At 45.2% G+C, this 12219-nt stretch overlaps 1 protein-coding gene across 9 annotated transcripts in view; it reads right to left on the minus strand.

Annotated features, from left to right (window-relative positions):
- The window catches only part of ythdc1 (YTH N6-methyladenosine RNA binding protein C1), a 61766-nt gene extending 49547 nt beyond the window's left edge, over positions 1-12219 (minus strand). For all 9 annotated transcript variants that reach the window (XM_068030451.1, XM_068030452.1, XM_068030449.1 and 6 more), the window contains exon 1: positions 12057-12219. In XM_068030451.1, coding sequence (XP_067886552.1) covers positions 12057-12195 — 139 coding nt within the window. In that variant the 5' untranslated portion in view covers positions 12196-12219. The remainder of the gene's footprint in view (positions 1-12056) is intronic.

The following is a 12219-nucleotide window of genomic DNA, read 5'->3' on the forward strand; positions in this document are numbered from 1 at the left end:
CCGACTGCACCAACCAGTGCACATGCGCAAACGGGCTCAAGCTCTCTGCGAGTGCGCTGTGTTCCGCATTGCCAGGACCAGTTGGCACATGCGTGAATGATGCATCACGTAACGCGGGGGGGAAAGAGCACGGGAGAGCGCAGGGCGGGCTTGGGGGGAGGGAGCGGCCGAAGACCTTGGTAGCAGCGGGTGCGCTCTCTTCCTGCCCCTTCGCCCGCGCTCTCCGGCCATTCCCACCCCCGCCCGCGCTCTCTGGCAATTCCACCCAACCCCCTGCCCGCTCTCTCCAGCCATTCCTCAGCCTGTCGATCTCTCCAGCCATGTGTTTATGTTGCCTCTGTGAGATTATTTGAGCAGCGCCATCTTTAGTCCTGGCAGCTGCCTGAACGTTGCTGACTGTGATGTTTTAATTGAACAGGCTGCATTTACACATGTGCCAGTGCAGCACCACCTGGTGGCTGCTTTGTCAGCAAACGCAGCCTATCTTAAATGTGTCCCATTGTTCCCATCTCATCATTCAACGGAAACAATCTACTGCTATTTACCTTATGATTCTTCAAATTTTGAAGTCCTCAAATCTTCAGATCTCAATGAAAAAAGCCACAAATTCTCAAGTTTCTTCTTGTAACTATGACCCCTCATCCTTCCACTGTAGAGAACTAATTAAATCGTCACTTCCACCTATCACCCCCCCAATACTTCTACTAGAAATATAAAGACAGATAGTAAGAGTTTCTATAGATATTTAAAAGGATATGTTAACAAAGTGAGCGTTGTTCCTATAGAAAGTGAGTCTGGGGAATTAATAATGGACAATAAGGAGATGGCAGATGAATTGAACAGATACTTGGCATATGTCTTCACTATTGAGGATACAAACAACATCCCAGTATTAGCTTTAAGTCAGGAAATGAAAGGGAGGGAGGAACTCAGGAAAATTACAATCACCAGGGAAGTGGTACTGAACAAACTGTTGGAGCTGTAGGCTGACAAGTCCCCAGGTCCGGATGGATTTCATCCTAAGGTGTTAAAAGATGTGGATAGTGAGATAGTTGATACGTTAGCTTTAATTTTCCACAATTCCCTAGATTCGGGGAAGGTTCCGTTAGATTGGAAAATAGCTAACGTTACTCCTTTAGTCAAAAAGGGACGGAGACAGAAAGCAGGAAACTACAGGCCAGTTAGCCTAACATCTATCATAGAGAAAATGTTAGAAGCTATTATTAAAGACGTTATAGTAGGACAGTTAGAAAACGTCACGGTAATCAGGCAGAGTCAACATGGTTTTGTGAAAGGGAAATCATGTTTAACCAATTTATTGCAGTTCTTTGAGGGAGTTACATGTGCTGTGGATAAAGGGGAACCAGTGGATGTTACTCAGATTTCCAGAAGGCATTCGCTAAGGTGCCACATCAAAGCTTGTTGCAGAAAATAAAAAGCTCATGGTGTAGCAGTTGGCATGGACAGAAGATTGGCTAGCTAACAGGAAAGAATAGGCATAAATGGGTAATTTTCTGGTTGGCAAGATGTAACGAGTGGTATGCACAAGGATCAGTGCTGTGGCCTCAACTTTTTACAATTTATATAAATGACTTGGATGAAGGGACCGAAGGTATGGTTGCTAAATTTGCTGATGACAAAGATAGGTAGGAAAATAACTTGTGAAGAGGACATAAGGGGGCTAAGGGATATAGATAGGTTAAGTGAGTGGGCAAAGACCTGGCAAATGGAGTATAATGTGGGAATGTGAAATTGTCCATTTTGGCAGGAAGAATAAAAAAGCATATTATCTAAATGGTGAAAGACCGCAGAGCTCTGAGATGCAGAGGGATCTGGGTGTCCTAGTGCATGAATTGCAAAAGGTTAGTATGCAGGTACAGCACGTAACTAGGAAAGCTAATAGAATTATCATTTATCGTGAGGGGAATTGAATACAAAAGTAAGTTATGCTTCAGCTACACAGGGCATGGGTGAGACCACATCTGGAGTATGTGTATAGTACTGGTCTCCTCATTTAAGGAAGGATGCAAATACATTGGAGGCAGCACGGAGGTTTACTAGACCAATACCTGGAATGGGTGGGCTGTCTTACGAGGAAAGACTGGACAGGCTAGGCTTGTATCCACTGGAATTTAGTAGAGTAAGAGGCGACTTGATTGAAACATATAAGATCCTGAGGGGTCTTGACAGGGTGGATGTGGAAAGGATTTTTCCCCTTGTGGGAGAACCTACAACAAGGGGTCACTGTTTAAGAATAAGGGATCGCCCATTTAAGACAGAGATGAGGAGAAATTTTTTCTCAGAGGGTCGTGAGTCTTTGGAATTCTCTTCCTTAAAAGGTGGTGGAAACAGAGTCTTTAAATATTTTTAAGGCAGCGGTCGATAGATTCTTGATAAGCAAGGGGGTGAAAGGTTATCGGAGGTAAGTGTAAATGTGGAGTAATCAGTTCAGCCATGAACTTATTGGATGGCGGAGCAGGCTCGAAGGGCCAAGTGGCCTACTCCTGCTCCTAATTCGAATGTTCGTATGCAAGGTCCCATGCAGAAATGAATTGAGTCCTTCCATGTCGGGAGCCTTGTGTTTACCATCGTCCTAAATGACTTGGAATGGGAGTCGAATACCAAATCAATCGTTTAAAAGCCTATTCAGATAAGTTAGGAGACTGGGCTTATGGGTGGCAGATGTAGTGATACAGTCATCTTGGAAATTAACCAGGTGAATTGCTTATTTGAGATGGATAGAGATGGCAGAACCGAGGAGCACATGAATGAAGTACCTAGGCAAAAGAGTTAGATTAGATGTTAACCAGTATTTCTTTTTTGTAAAGACTCTTCCGCCTCTGGTTCAAGTATCGGGTTAGTACGTATTCCGGCAATCCCCTAAAAACAAACGTGTGTAGGTTCCTGGGGGAGGAACGCATTAAGTTATCCAAGGGAAGTTAGAGTAGCTGGGAAGAGATACATCAGTTAACACAATCTCCTGGAGTTCATTCGCTTTTTTTTTACAGCCTCTCCCAGGAGAACATGCAACTCGGCAGGCAGATTGACAATGTGCTTGGCTGCTCTGTAGCTAGATGAGGCAGGTTTGATCAACCAGATATCATTTTCTGTCCACTTTCAGATTTCTGTAGCTGTAGACATTGTCAACGTCAAAGGACATCAATACTAATGTAGCATACAACAAAGGGACTTTATTAGAACTGTAGTCAAAGACGCATTTCACTTGCCATGCTATACCTGCAAAACACAACACCTGGTATCACTTTCTACAAGAAAAACACAGTGCGTCCTGACTATCTGGTCTTGCTAACAGATTCAGTACAAACTTACATAAGGATACATACTTGGGAAAAGGAAAAGCTTGCAGGGTTACGGGGCAACAGCAGAGAGGGGACTGGACTTGGTGTGCATTAAGACACCAGCAGCAGTTTACAAAGGCCAGGAATGTGTTAAAATTGTGTTGAGGCATGGATAAGGATTTCAACAGATGAGCTGTTCAACGGGGCGGCACAGTGGCTAGCACTGCAGCCTCACAGCTCCAGTGACCCGGGTTCAATTCTGGGTACTGCCTGTGTGGAGTTTGCAAGTTCTCCCTGTGTCTGCGTGGGTTTCCTCCGGGTGCTCCGGTTTCCTCCCACAAGCCAAAGACTTGCAGGTTGATAGGTAAATTGGCCATTAGCAATTGCCCCTAGTATAGGTAGGTGGTAGGGAAATATAGGGACAGGGTGGGGATGTGGTAGGAATATGGAATTAGTGTAGGATTAGTATAAATGGGTGGTTGATGGTCGGCACAGACTCGGTGGGCCAAAGGGCCTGTTTCAGTGCTGTATCTCTAATACTAAAACTAAACTAAAGGTAAGACAAGGACTTAGCTGGGTGATGTTATGGAAGTGAAAGTAGACAGTCTTAGTGGTGGAATGGGTGCGTGATCGGAAGCTCATCTCTTGGTAAAATTGACACCAAGTTTGCAAACAGTTTGGTTCAGCCTCAGGCTGTTGCCAGCAAGAGGGATGGAGTCAGTGGCTAGGGAATGGAGTTTGTGACGGGGACAAAGACAATGGCTTCAGTCTTCCCAATATTTAGACAGAGGAAACTTTTGGATGTCGGACAAGCAGTCTGATAATTTAGAGACAATGAAGGTGTCGAGAGAGGTGGTTGAGAGGTTCAGGGTGTTGTCAGTGTACGTGTTTCGCCGAGGAATAGATGAGAAATAGGAGGATGCCCTGGTTAAATGCTTTGGGGACACCAAAGGTAACAGTGCACGTGGAAGGAGAAGCTACTGCAGGTACTTCTTTGGCTACAATTGTATAGGTAAGAACAGAACCAGGTGAGTGCTCGGTCACACAGCTGCATGAAGGTGGCAAAAAATTGGAAGAGGATGGTGTGGTTAACTGTGTCAAAGGCTACAGAAAGGTCAAGGAGGATGAGGAGGGATTGCTTTTTATCAGTCACACACTATATCATGGCATGGTTTTGTGGTGGAATGGAAGCCTGATTGGAGGGATTCAAACTTGGAGTTCTGGGAAAGATGGGACAAGGATTTGGGAGACGACACATTCAAGGAACGGGGAGAGGAAAGGTAGGTTCGAAATGGGCCGACAGTTTGCGAGGACTTGGTGGGGGGGGGGGTTTAGGGGTTGGTTTTCTGAGGAGGGGGTGACGACAGGAGATTTGAAGGAGAAGGGGACAGCATCAAAGAGAGGGAACCATTAACAATATCAGCTAACATGGGGACTAGGAAGGGAAGTTGTGTGGTCAGTTTAGTGGGGATATGGTCAAAGATGCACAAGGCGGGTCACATAGACACGATTATCTCAGAGAGGATATGAGAGACAAGAGAGAAACGATTTTTCAGGCTAGGGCAGAGAGGAACCTTAGGAGAGGTTTAGTCCGGGTGGGTTGGGGGAAAGTACATAGGCAGCTGATTGGATGGTCTTAACCTTAAGTGACAAAGAAGTCCATGAGCTCCTTGCATTTCTTGTTGAGGTGAGGGTGCATAAGTCACAGGAGAGGGGTTTAAGACAGTATAAAGAAGCCAGGGGCTATCGCTGCATACCAGGATGACTGGGAGAGTGTGTAATTTTATCAGATGAAAGCAGACAAGATGGTGTTTTGAATAGTCGACCCGTATCTGTCAGTTGTCTGCGTTATCTGTTCAAACCTGCATCCCCTGGACTTAAGGCAGCAAGAAGGGAGGGAGACAAAAAGCAGGAAACTTTGGGCCAGTCAGCCTAACATCAGTCGTTGGGAAAATGCTAGAGTCCATTATTAAGGAAGAAATAGCAGAACATTTAGAAAAGCTGAACACAAACAGAGTCAACATGGTTTGTGAAAGGGAAATCATGTTCGACAAATTTGCTAGAGTTCTTTGAGGATATAACAAGCAGAGTTGATAAAGGCGAACCGGTAGATGTAGTGTATTTGGATTTCCAGAAGGCATTCGATAAGATGCCACATAAAAGATTATTGTACAAGATAGGAGCTCATGGTATTGGGAGTAATGTATTAGCATGGATTGAGGATTGGTTAACTCACAGAAGACAGATAGTCGTGATTACTGGGTGTTTTTCAGGTTGGAAAGACATAACTGGACCAACAAGTCAGGGAACCCTGGATGCAAAGGCATATAGAGGATTGGATAAGGACAAAAAAGGAGGCTTATGGCAGATTCAGAGCGCTGAAAACAGCAGAAGCACTAGAGGAGTATAGAAAGTGTAGGGGGGTACTTAAAAAAGTAATTAGGAGAGCGAAGAGGGGACATGAAAAAACATGGCGGGCAAGATGAAGGAAAATCCTAAGGCGTTTTCTAAGTATATTAACAGCAAGGGGATAACCAGGGAAAGAATAGGGCCCATTCGGGACCAAAGTGGCCAATTTGTGTGTGGAGCTGGAGGACATAGGTGAGGTTTTAAATGATTACTTTGCATCTGTGTTCACTATGGAGAAGTACGATGTAGGTGTAGATATGAGGGAGGGGGATTGTGATATACTTGAACATATTAGCATTGAAAGGGAAGTATTAGCTGTTTTAGCGGGCTTAAAAGTGGATAAATCCCCAGGCCCAGATGAGATGTATCCCAGGCTGTTATGTGACGCAAGGGAGGAGATAGCAGGGGCTCTGACACAAATTTTCAAATCCTCTCTGGCCACAGGAGAGGTACCAGAGGATTGAAGGACAGCGAATGTGGTATTACTCAAGAAGAGTAGCAGGGATAAACTGAGTAATTACAGGCCAGTGAGTCTATCAGTGGTTGGAAAAATACTGGAAAAAATTCTGAGACAGGATTAATCTCCACTTGGAGGCACAGGGATTAATCAAGGATAGTCAGTTTGGCTTTGTCATGGGAGATCATGTCTAACTAACTTGATTGAATTTTTCGAGGCGGTGACTAGATGTGTAGATGACGGTAAAGCAGTTGATGCAGTCAACATGGACTTCAGTAAGACTTTTGATAAGGTCCCGCATGGGAGATTGGTTAAGAAGGTAAAAGCCCATGGGATCCAGGGCAATTTGGCAAATGGGATTCAAAATTGGCTTAGTGGCAGGAGGCAGAGGGTGATGGTCAAGGGTTGTTTTTGTGAGTGGAAGCCTGTGACCAGTGGTGTACCGCAGGGATTGGTGCTGGGACCCTTGCTGTTTGTCATGTACATTAATGATTTAGACGTGAATATAGGAGGTATGATCAGTAAGTTCGCAGATGACACATTGGTGGTGTCGTAAATAGTGAGGAAAGCCTTAGATTACATGACGATATAGATGGGCTGGTAAGATGGTCGGAGCAGTGGCAAATGGAATTTAATTCTGAGAAGTGTGAGGTGATGCATTTTGGGATGACTAACAAGGCAAGGAAATATACAAGGGATGGTAGGACCCTAGGAAGTACAGAGGGTCAGAGGGACCTTGGTGTACTTGTCCATAGATCACTGAAGGTAGCAGCACAGGTAGATAAAGTGGTTAGGAAGGCATATGGGATACTTACCTTTATTAACTGCAGGGAGGTTATGATGGAGCTGTATAAAATGCTGGTTAGGCCACAGCTGGAGTACTGTGTACAATTCTGGGTACCACACTATAGGAAGGGTGTGACAGCACTAGAGAGGGTGCAGAGGGGATTCACCAGGATGTTGCCTAGGCTGGAGCATTTCAGCTATGAAGAGAGACTGAAAAGGCTAGGGTTGTTTTCCTTAGAGCAGAGAAGACTGAGGGGGGACATGATTGAGGTATACAAAATTATGAGGGGCATTGATAGAATAGATAGGAAGGAACTTTTTCCCTTGGTGGAAGGGTCAATAACCAGGGGGGCATAGATTTAAGGTAAGGGGCAGGAGGTTTAGAGGGGATTTGAGGAAAAAAAATTTCACTCAGAGGGTGGTGGGAACCGCCTGAAGAGGCGGTAGAGGCAGGAACCCTCACAAGATTTAAGTATTTAGATGAGCACTTGAAAAGCCATTGTATATAAGGCTACGAGCCAAGTGCTGGAAAAAGAGATTAGAATAGTTGTGTGCTTGATGGCCAGCATAGATAGACATGTTGGGCCGAAGGGCCTGTTTCTGTGCTGTATAACTATGATTCTAATGAGTGGAGTTCCACAAAGAACAGTCTTAGGGCCTCAATTATTTACAATCTATATTAATGACTTGGAGGAGCAGACAGAGTGCAATATATCCAAATTTGCTGACAGTACAAAAATAGGTGGGAGGGCATGTTGTGATGAGGACACAAGGAATCTGCAAGGTGATATAGGTCGAGTGAGTGGGCAAAAACTTGGCAGGTAGAGTTTAACGTAGGAAAGTGACAGACTTTAGCAGGAAGAATCAAAAGGTAGACTATTATTTAAATGGAGAGAGTGTTCAAAAAAGTGCAGCAGAGGGATCTGGGTGTTCTTGTGCATGAAACACAAAAAGTTAGCAAGCAGGTGCAGCAAGTAATAAAGAAAGCAAATGGAATTGTGGCCTTTATTGCTGGGGGGTTGGAGTTTAAAAATAGGGAAGTCTTGTTACAACTGTACAGGGTGTTGGTGAGGCCGCACCTGGAGTTTTGGTCCCCGTATCTAAGAAAGGATACACTGGCATTGGAAGCAGTTCAAAAGAGATTCACTAGGCTGATTCCAGGATGAAGGGTTTGACTTATCAAGAACGGCTAAACAGGGTAGGCCTTTATTCATTAGAGTTAAGAAGAATGAGGGGTTATCTTATTGAAATGTCCAAGATTCTAAGGGGGCTTGACAGAGTAGATGTTGAGAAGATGTTTCCACTTGTGGGGGAAATCTCGAACCAGAGGACAAAGTTACAGAATAAGGGAACACTCATTTAAAACTGAGATGTGAATGAATTTCTTCTCTCAGAGGATAGTGAATGTCTGGAATTCTCTACCCCAGAGTGTTGCGGAGGCTAGATCACTGAAAGTATTTAAAGAGGTAGATAGATTTTTGAAATATCAGGGAGTTGAGGGCTATGAGGAGCTGGCACGAAACAGGAGTTGAGATCTGGGGCAGATCACCCATGAGCTTATTGAATGACGGGGCAGGCTTGAGGGGCTGAATGGCCTACTCCTGCTCCCATTTCTTATATTCTTGTGTAGATAAGGGTTGTACCAGGCGAAACAGTCAGACTGAGAGAAATTATTGGTTTTAATGGCATTGAAAGTAGAGGTGACAGTGTGGTTGAACAGATCATTAGCTGCAGAAATGTTGTGGTAAATGGTGAGCCAAAGGCTAGATAGCAAGTAAATTGGGAGGGAGATTTTTCCAGTGATGGAAACAGAAGGAAGTAGGGTTGGGAGGTGGAAGTGGATGGACAGCGATAGAAGGAAGTGATCAGAGATGGCCTTATCTATAAGAAATGATGGGAGCTAGGTCACGAGATGCAAGGTCACAGGAGTGGCTGTGTATGCTAATCTGTCATTCAACGAATATAGTACTTAGTTTTCAGCAGCACACAAAAGACTAAAAAAAAAAAACTTACATCAGGTCAACTACCATGGAGAATAATTTTCTCGCCTCAAACCCACAGCTGGATAGTATGGTAGATTAATATCCCAATTTTTATTTAAATGTACACAGGGAATGGAAGAAACAGAGTAGTTTGTGTAGATTTGCCTCAGTAATGAGTTGTGCATTCTTAAACAGGAACACTGCACTGTATAAAAATATATTCCAGGTGCTATCAGCAAACAATTCCCCAGACCATCTAATGCATGTGTTTTTTTCATTTACCAGCTTTATGTACAGTGTGCATAAGAACCAAATTAATGTTCTTTACCAAGACGGTGGAAAAGCCATGGATAATCTGTGGACTTCACATCTTTAACAATTCCAGACAGCCCAAATCATGTATCTGGAGATTAGATCCTCGGTTTCATACAAATGTGAAACAAAAGTAAACTGCAACTACTCTTGGGAAATCTTCCTCCAACTTAGTTAATGGTTAGATGGCTAAGGAACTGCGCTTATTAAATTGTGTGCTACAACAGGACTCGTGACAATCTGGCGCAGAGGTATTGGGAGCAAAGTTGCATGGAGGACAGAATTTTCTGCAAAGCTAGGAACAGCAGCAGCAATAGAGGAGCAGCCAGTAAAATGGTGAATTAAACCTGGGGCCTTTACTGTGGGTAGTGAACAATTCCTACTTGTAGGTAAATGGGGAAACAAAGGGAGAGAGACAGTTATACAATTAATTGCAGATCCAAATTTTGCAGCACAAGTACCAACCGTCACCATTCACAGGCTGGAGGAAGGGTGCAGAGTGCGACACTGTCTCAAGGCAACAAACACCACAGTTAAAAATACCATTATGAATTCTAACTCTTGGAAAGAGATAGAGTGACAGTCTTCCTTTTTATGCAGAGAATGCATTTCTGCCAGATTCTTCACTGTTTAGTTTGTTAAACATGATTAAACTCCAGCAGTACCCTGGACTGATACAAACCAGAGCCTAAATTCTCCCTGCTCAGGTAAAGGAGCAAGTTCCAACTCTCCTCTGAGCAAACAGAACTGAGGGGCTGCAAACCTCAGTAGTTTTACTGGCAAAGGGGCAGGAAACCAGCTCATCCACCCCCCCCCCCCCCCCCAATTACAAAGAATACCTTTCACGACTTCACGATGCCACAGTGCACTTTATCACCAAGAAAGGACCTGAGGTAGAGTCACTCTTCGGAAACTTCACAGTAAATTTTCACACAAGCTTTACAAACAGCTATGTTTAACAACCAGATAATCTGCTTTAGAGGCCTTCCCTTTTGTTCTTCCCACCACCCCTCATTCATTGCCTCTTACTTGCCTAAAACCAGTTACTTCTCTTTTACCAATTCTGACAAAAGGCCATCAACCTGAAGCATTAATGCTAGTTCTCTCACCACAGATGCTAGACCTGCTGAGTATTTCTAGCATTTTCTGGTTTTATTTCAGATTTCCAGCTCTGCAGTAAATTGCTCTTGAATCTGCTTTAGGTGCTGGCTGAGGGATAAATAATAGCCCAAACAGCAGGTGAACTCCCCTGATCTTCTCCAAATACTGCTGTGTGATCTTTTAGGGCCACCTGAGGGAGAGGACAGTGCCTTGGTTTAATGTCTCATCCAAAATCCAGCTCCTCTAACTGCAGCACTCACTCATTACTGCACTGGAGTGTCAGCTTAGATTTTGTGCTCAGGTCTCTGGGGTGGGTCTTGAACCCACAATCGGCTCTGACTCACGGGGCAAAAGTGAAAAATAGCATACAAGGCTACGGGCCAAGTACTGGAAAATGGAATTAGAATAAACAGCCTCGATGGCCGGTGGGCCGAAATGCATGTTTCTGTGCTGTTTGACTATGATTCCAGTACTCCTCCAGATTGTGGATCTGCTGTGCAGTTTTCCCAAACACGCAGAGGAAGATGGCTGGCCACTGGTTTCCTCTGATTGGGAGGAATCATAGAATGGTTACAGTCGAGGAGGCCACATGGCCCATCGTTTCCATGCCAGCTTTCTGCAAGAAGAACTCAGATAGTCCCACTCCCCCACTCTTTCCCTATGACCCTGCAATTTTTTTCTCTCTTCAGGCACATATCCTATCCCTTTTGAAAGCCCTGACCGTCACTGCCTCCGCCACATTCTCAGATAGCATATTCCTGAGCCTAACCACTCATGCATAAAAAACCTTTTCATGTCACCTTCGGTTCTTTTGCCAATCACCTTAAATCAGTGTCCTCTGGTTCTCAATCACACACCAAGGGAGAGTGACGACACCAATGGGAACAATTTCTCTATCTACTCCACCCAGACCCCTCATGATTTTGAGCACCTCTATCAAATCTCCTCAACCTTCTCTAAGGAGAACCCCTGTTTTTCCAAATCTATCCACGTAACTGAAGTCCCACATCCCTGGAAAAATTCTTATACACCCACCTCAACATCCTTCCTAAAGTACAATGCCCAACACTCAACACACTATTCTAGTTGAAGCTCAACCAATGTTTTATACAGGTTTATCATAACTTAGCTTTCGTACTCTATGGTCACATTTGTAAAGTCTAGGATCCCATATGCCTCATTAACTGCGTTCTCAACCTGCCCTGCCATAGGTCATTAAGTTCGGCCCATCGTGTCCGTGCCGGCCATCAACGCTTTGCTCACATAAACCCCCACCCCAGATCTCACTACTCCTACACCCCCTCCAGAATTACATCCTTTATTTTACATTGCCTCTGCGCACTCTTCCTCTCTCCACCCGGGGAGGGAAGCAGCCTCGGCGATCGGTTTCGATATAAATAACATGGCGGCAAGGCCTTCACCACCCATCCCCGGAGCTGTCCAAATGTTGAAGCGATTCGGACATCATACGGGTGGGGGAGAAGCGATAAGCAGGCACGGGCACAGTGTTGTAATTCCGGCCCCTCTCTCTCTCAGCCCACGCCGCCGAGGCCGGGATCCGCGCAGTCCTGCGGCTGCTTCTCTTCCCTCCCCCCGCACCACCACCTCGTTTCACTTAAACAAAAGAGGCCCACAGGAGGCCCAGATCGTTCTCTCCTCTTCCGGTCGCAATCACACACCGAGGGAGAGTGACGGCGGCTGTTTGTATACCTTTATCGTCCCGACTCTCTGCCGCCATGGGTGGTGTGGTAAGGGCCGAATGCGGTCGCTCCGCCCCGGGGCTGCACCGTCGCTGCTGCCGACCGTCCGCTGCTCGCAAAATGGCGCCGCCACACAAGGCCGCCGTCATCCCACAGGCCTCCACGCCGCCCTG

The sequence above is a fragment of the Heterodontus francisci genome, chromosome 4 (assembly GCF_036365525.1).
Source record: "Heterodontus francisci isolate sHetFra1 chromosome 4, sHetFra1.hap1, whole genome shotgun sequence".
Lineage (NCBI taxonomy): Eukaryota > Metazoa > Chordata > Chondrichthyes > Heterodontiformes > Heterodontidae > Heterodontus > Heterodontus francisci.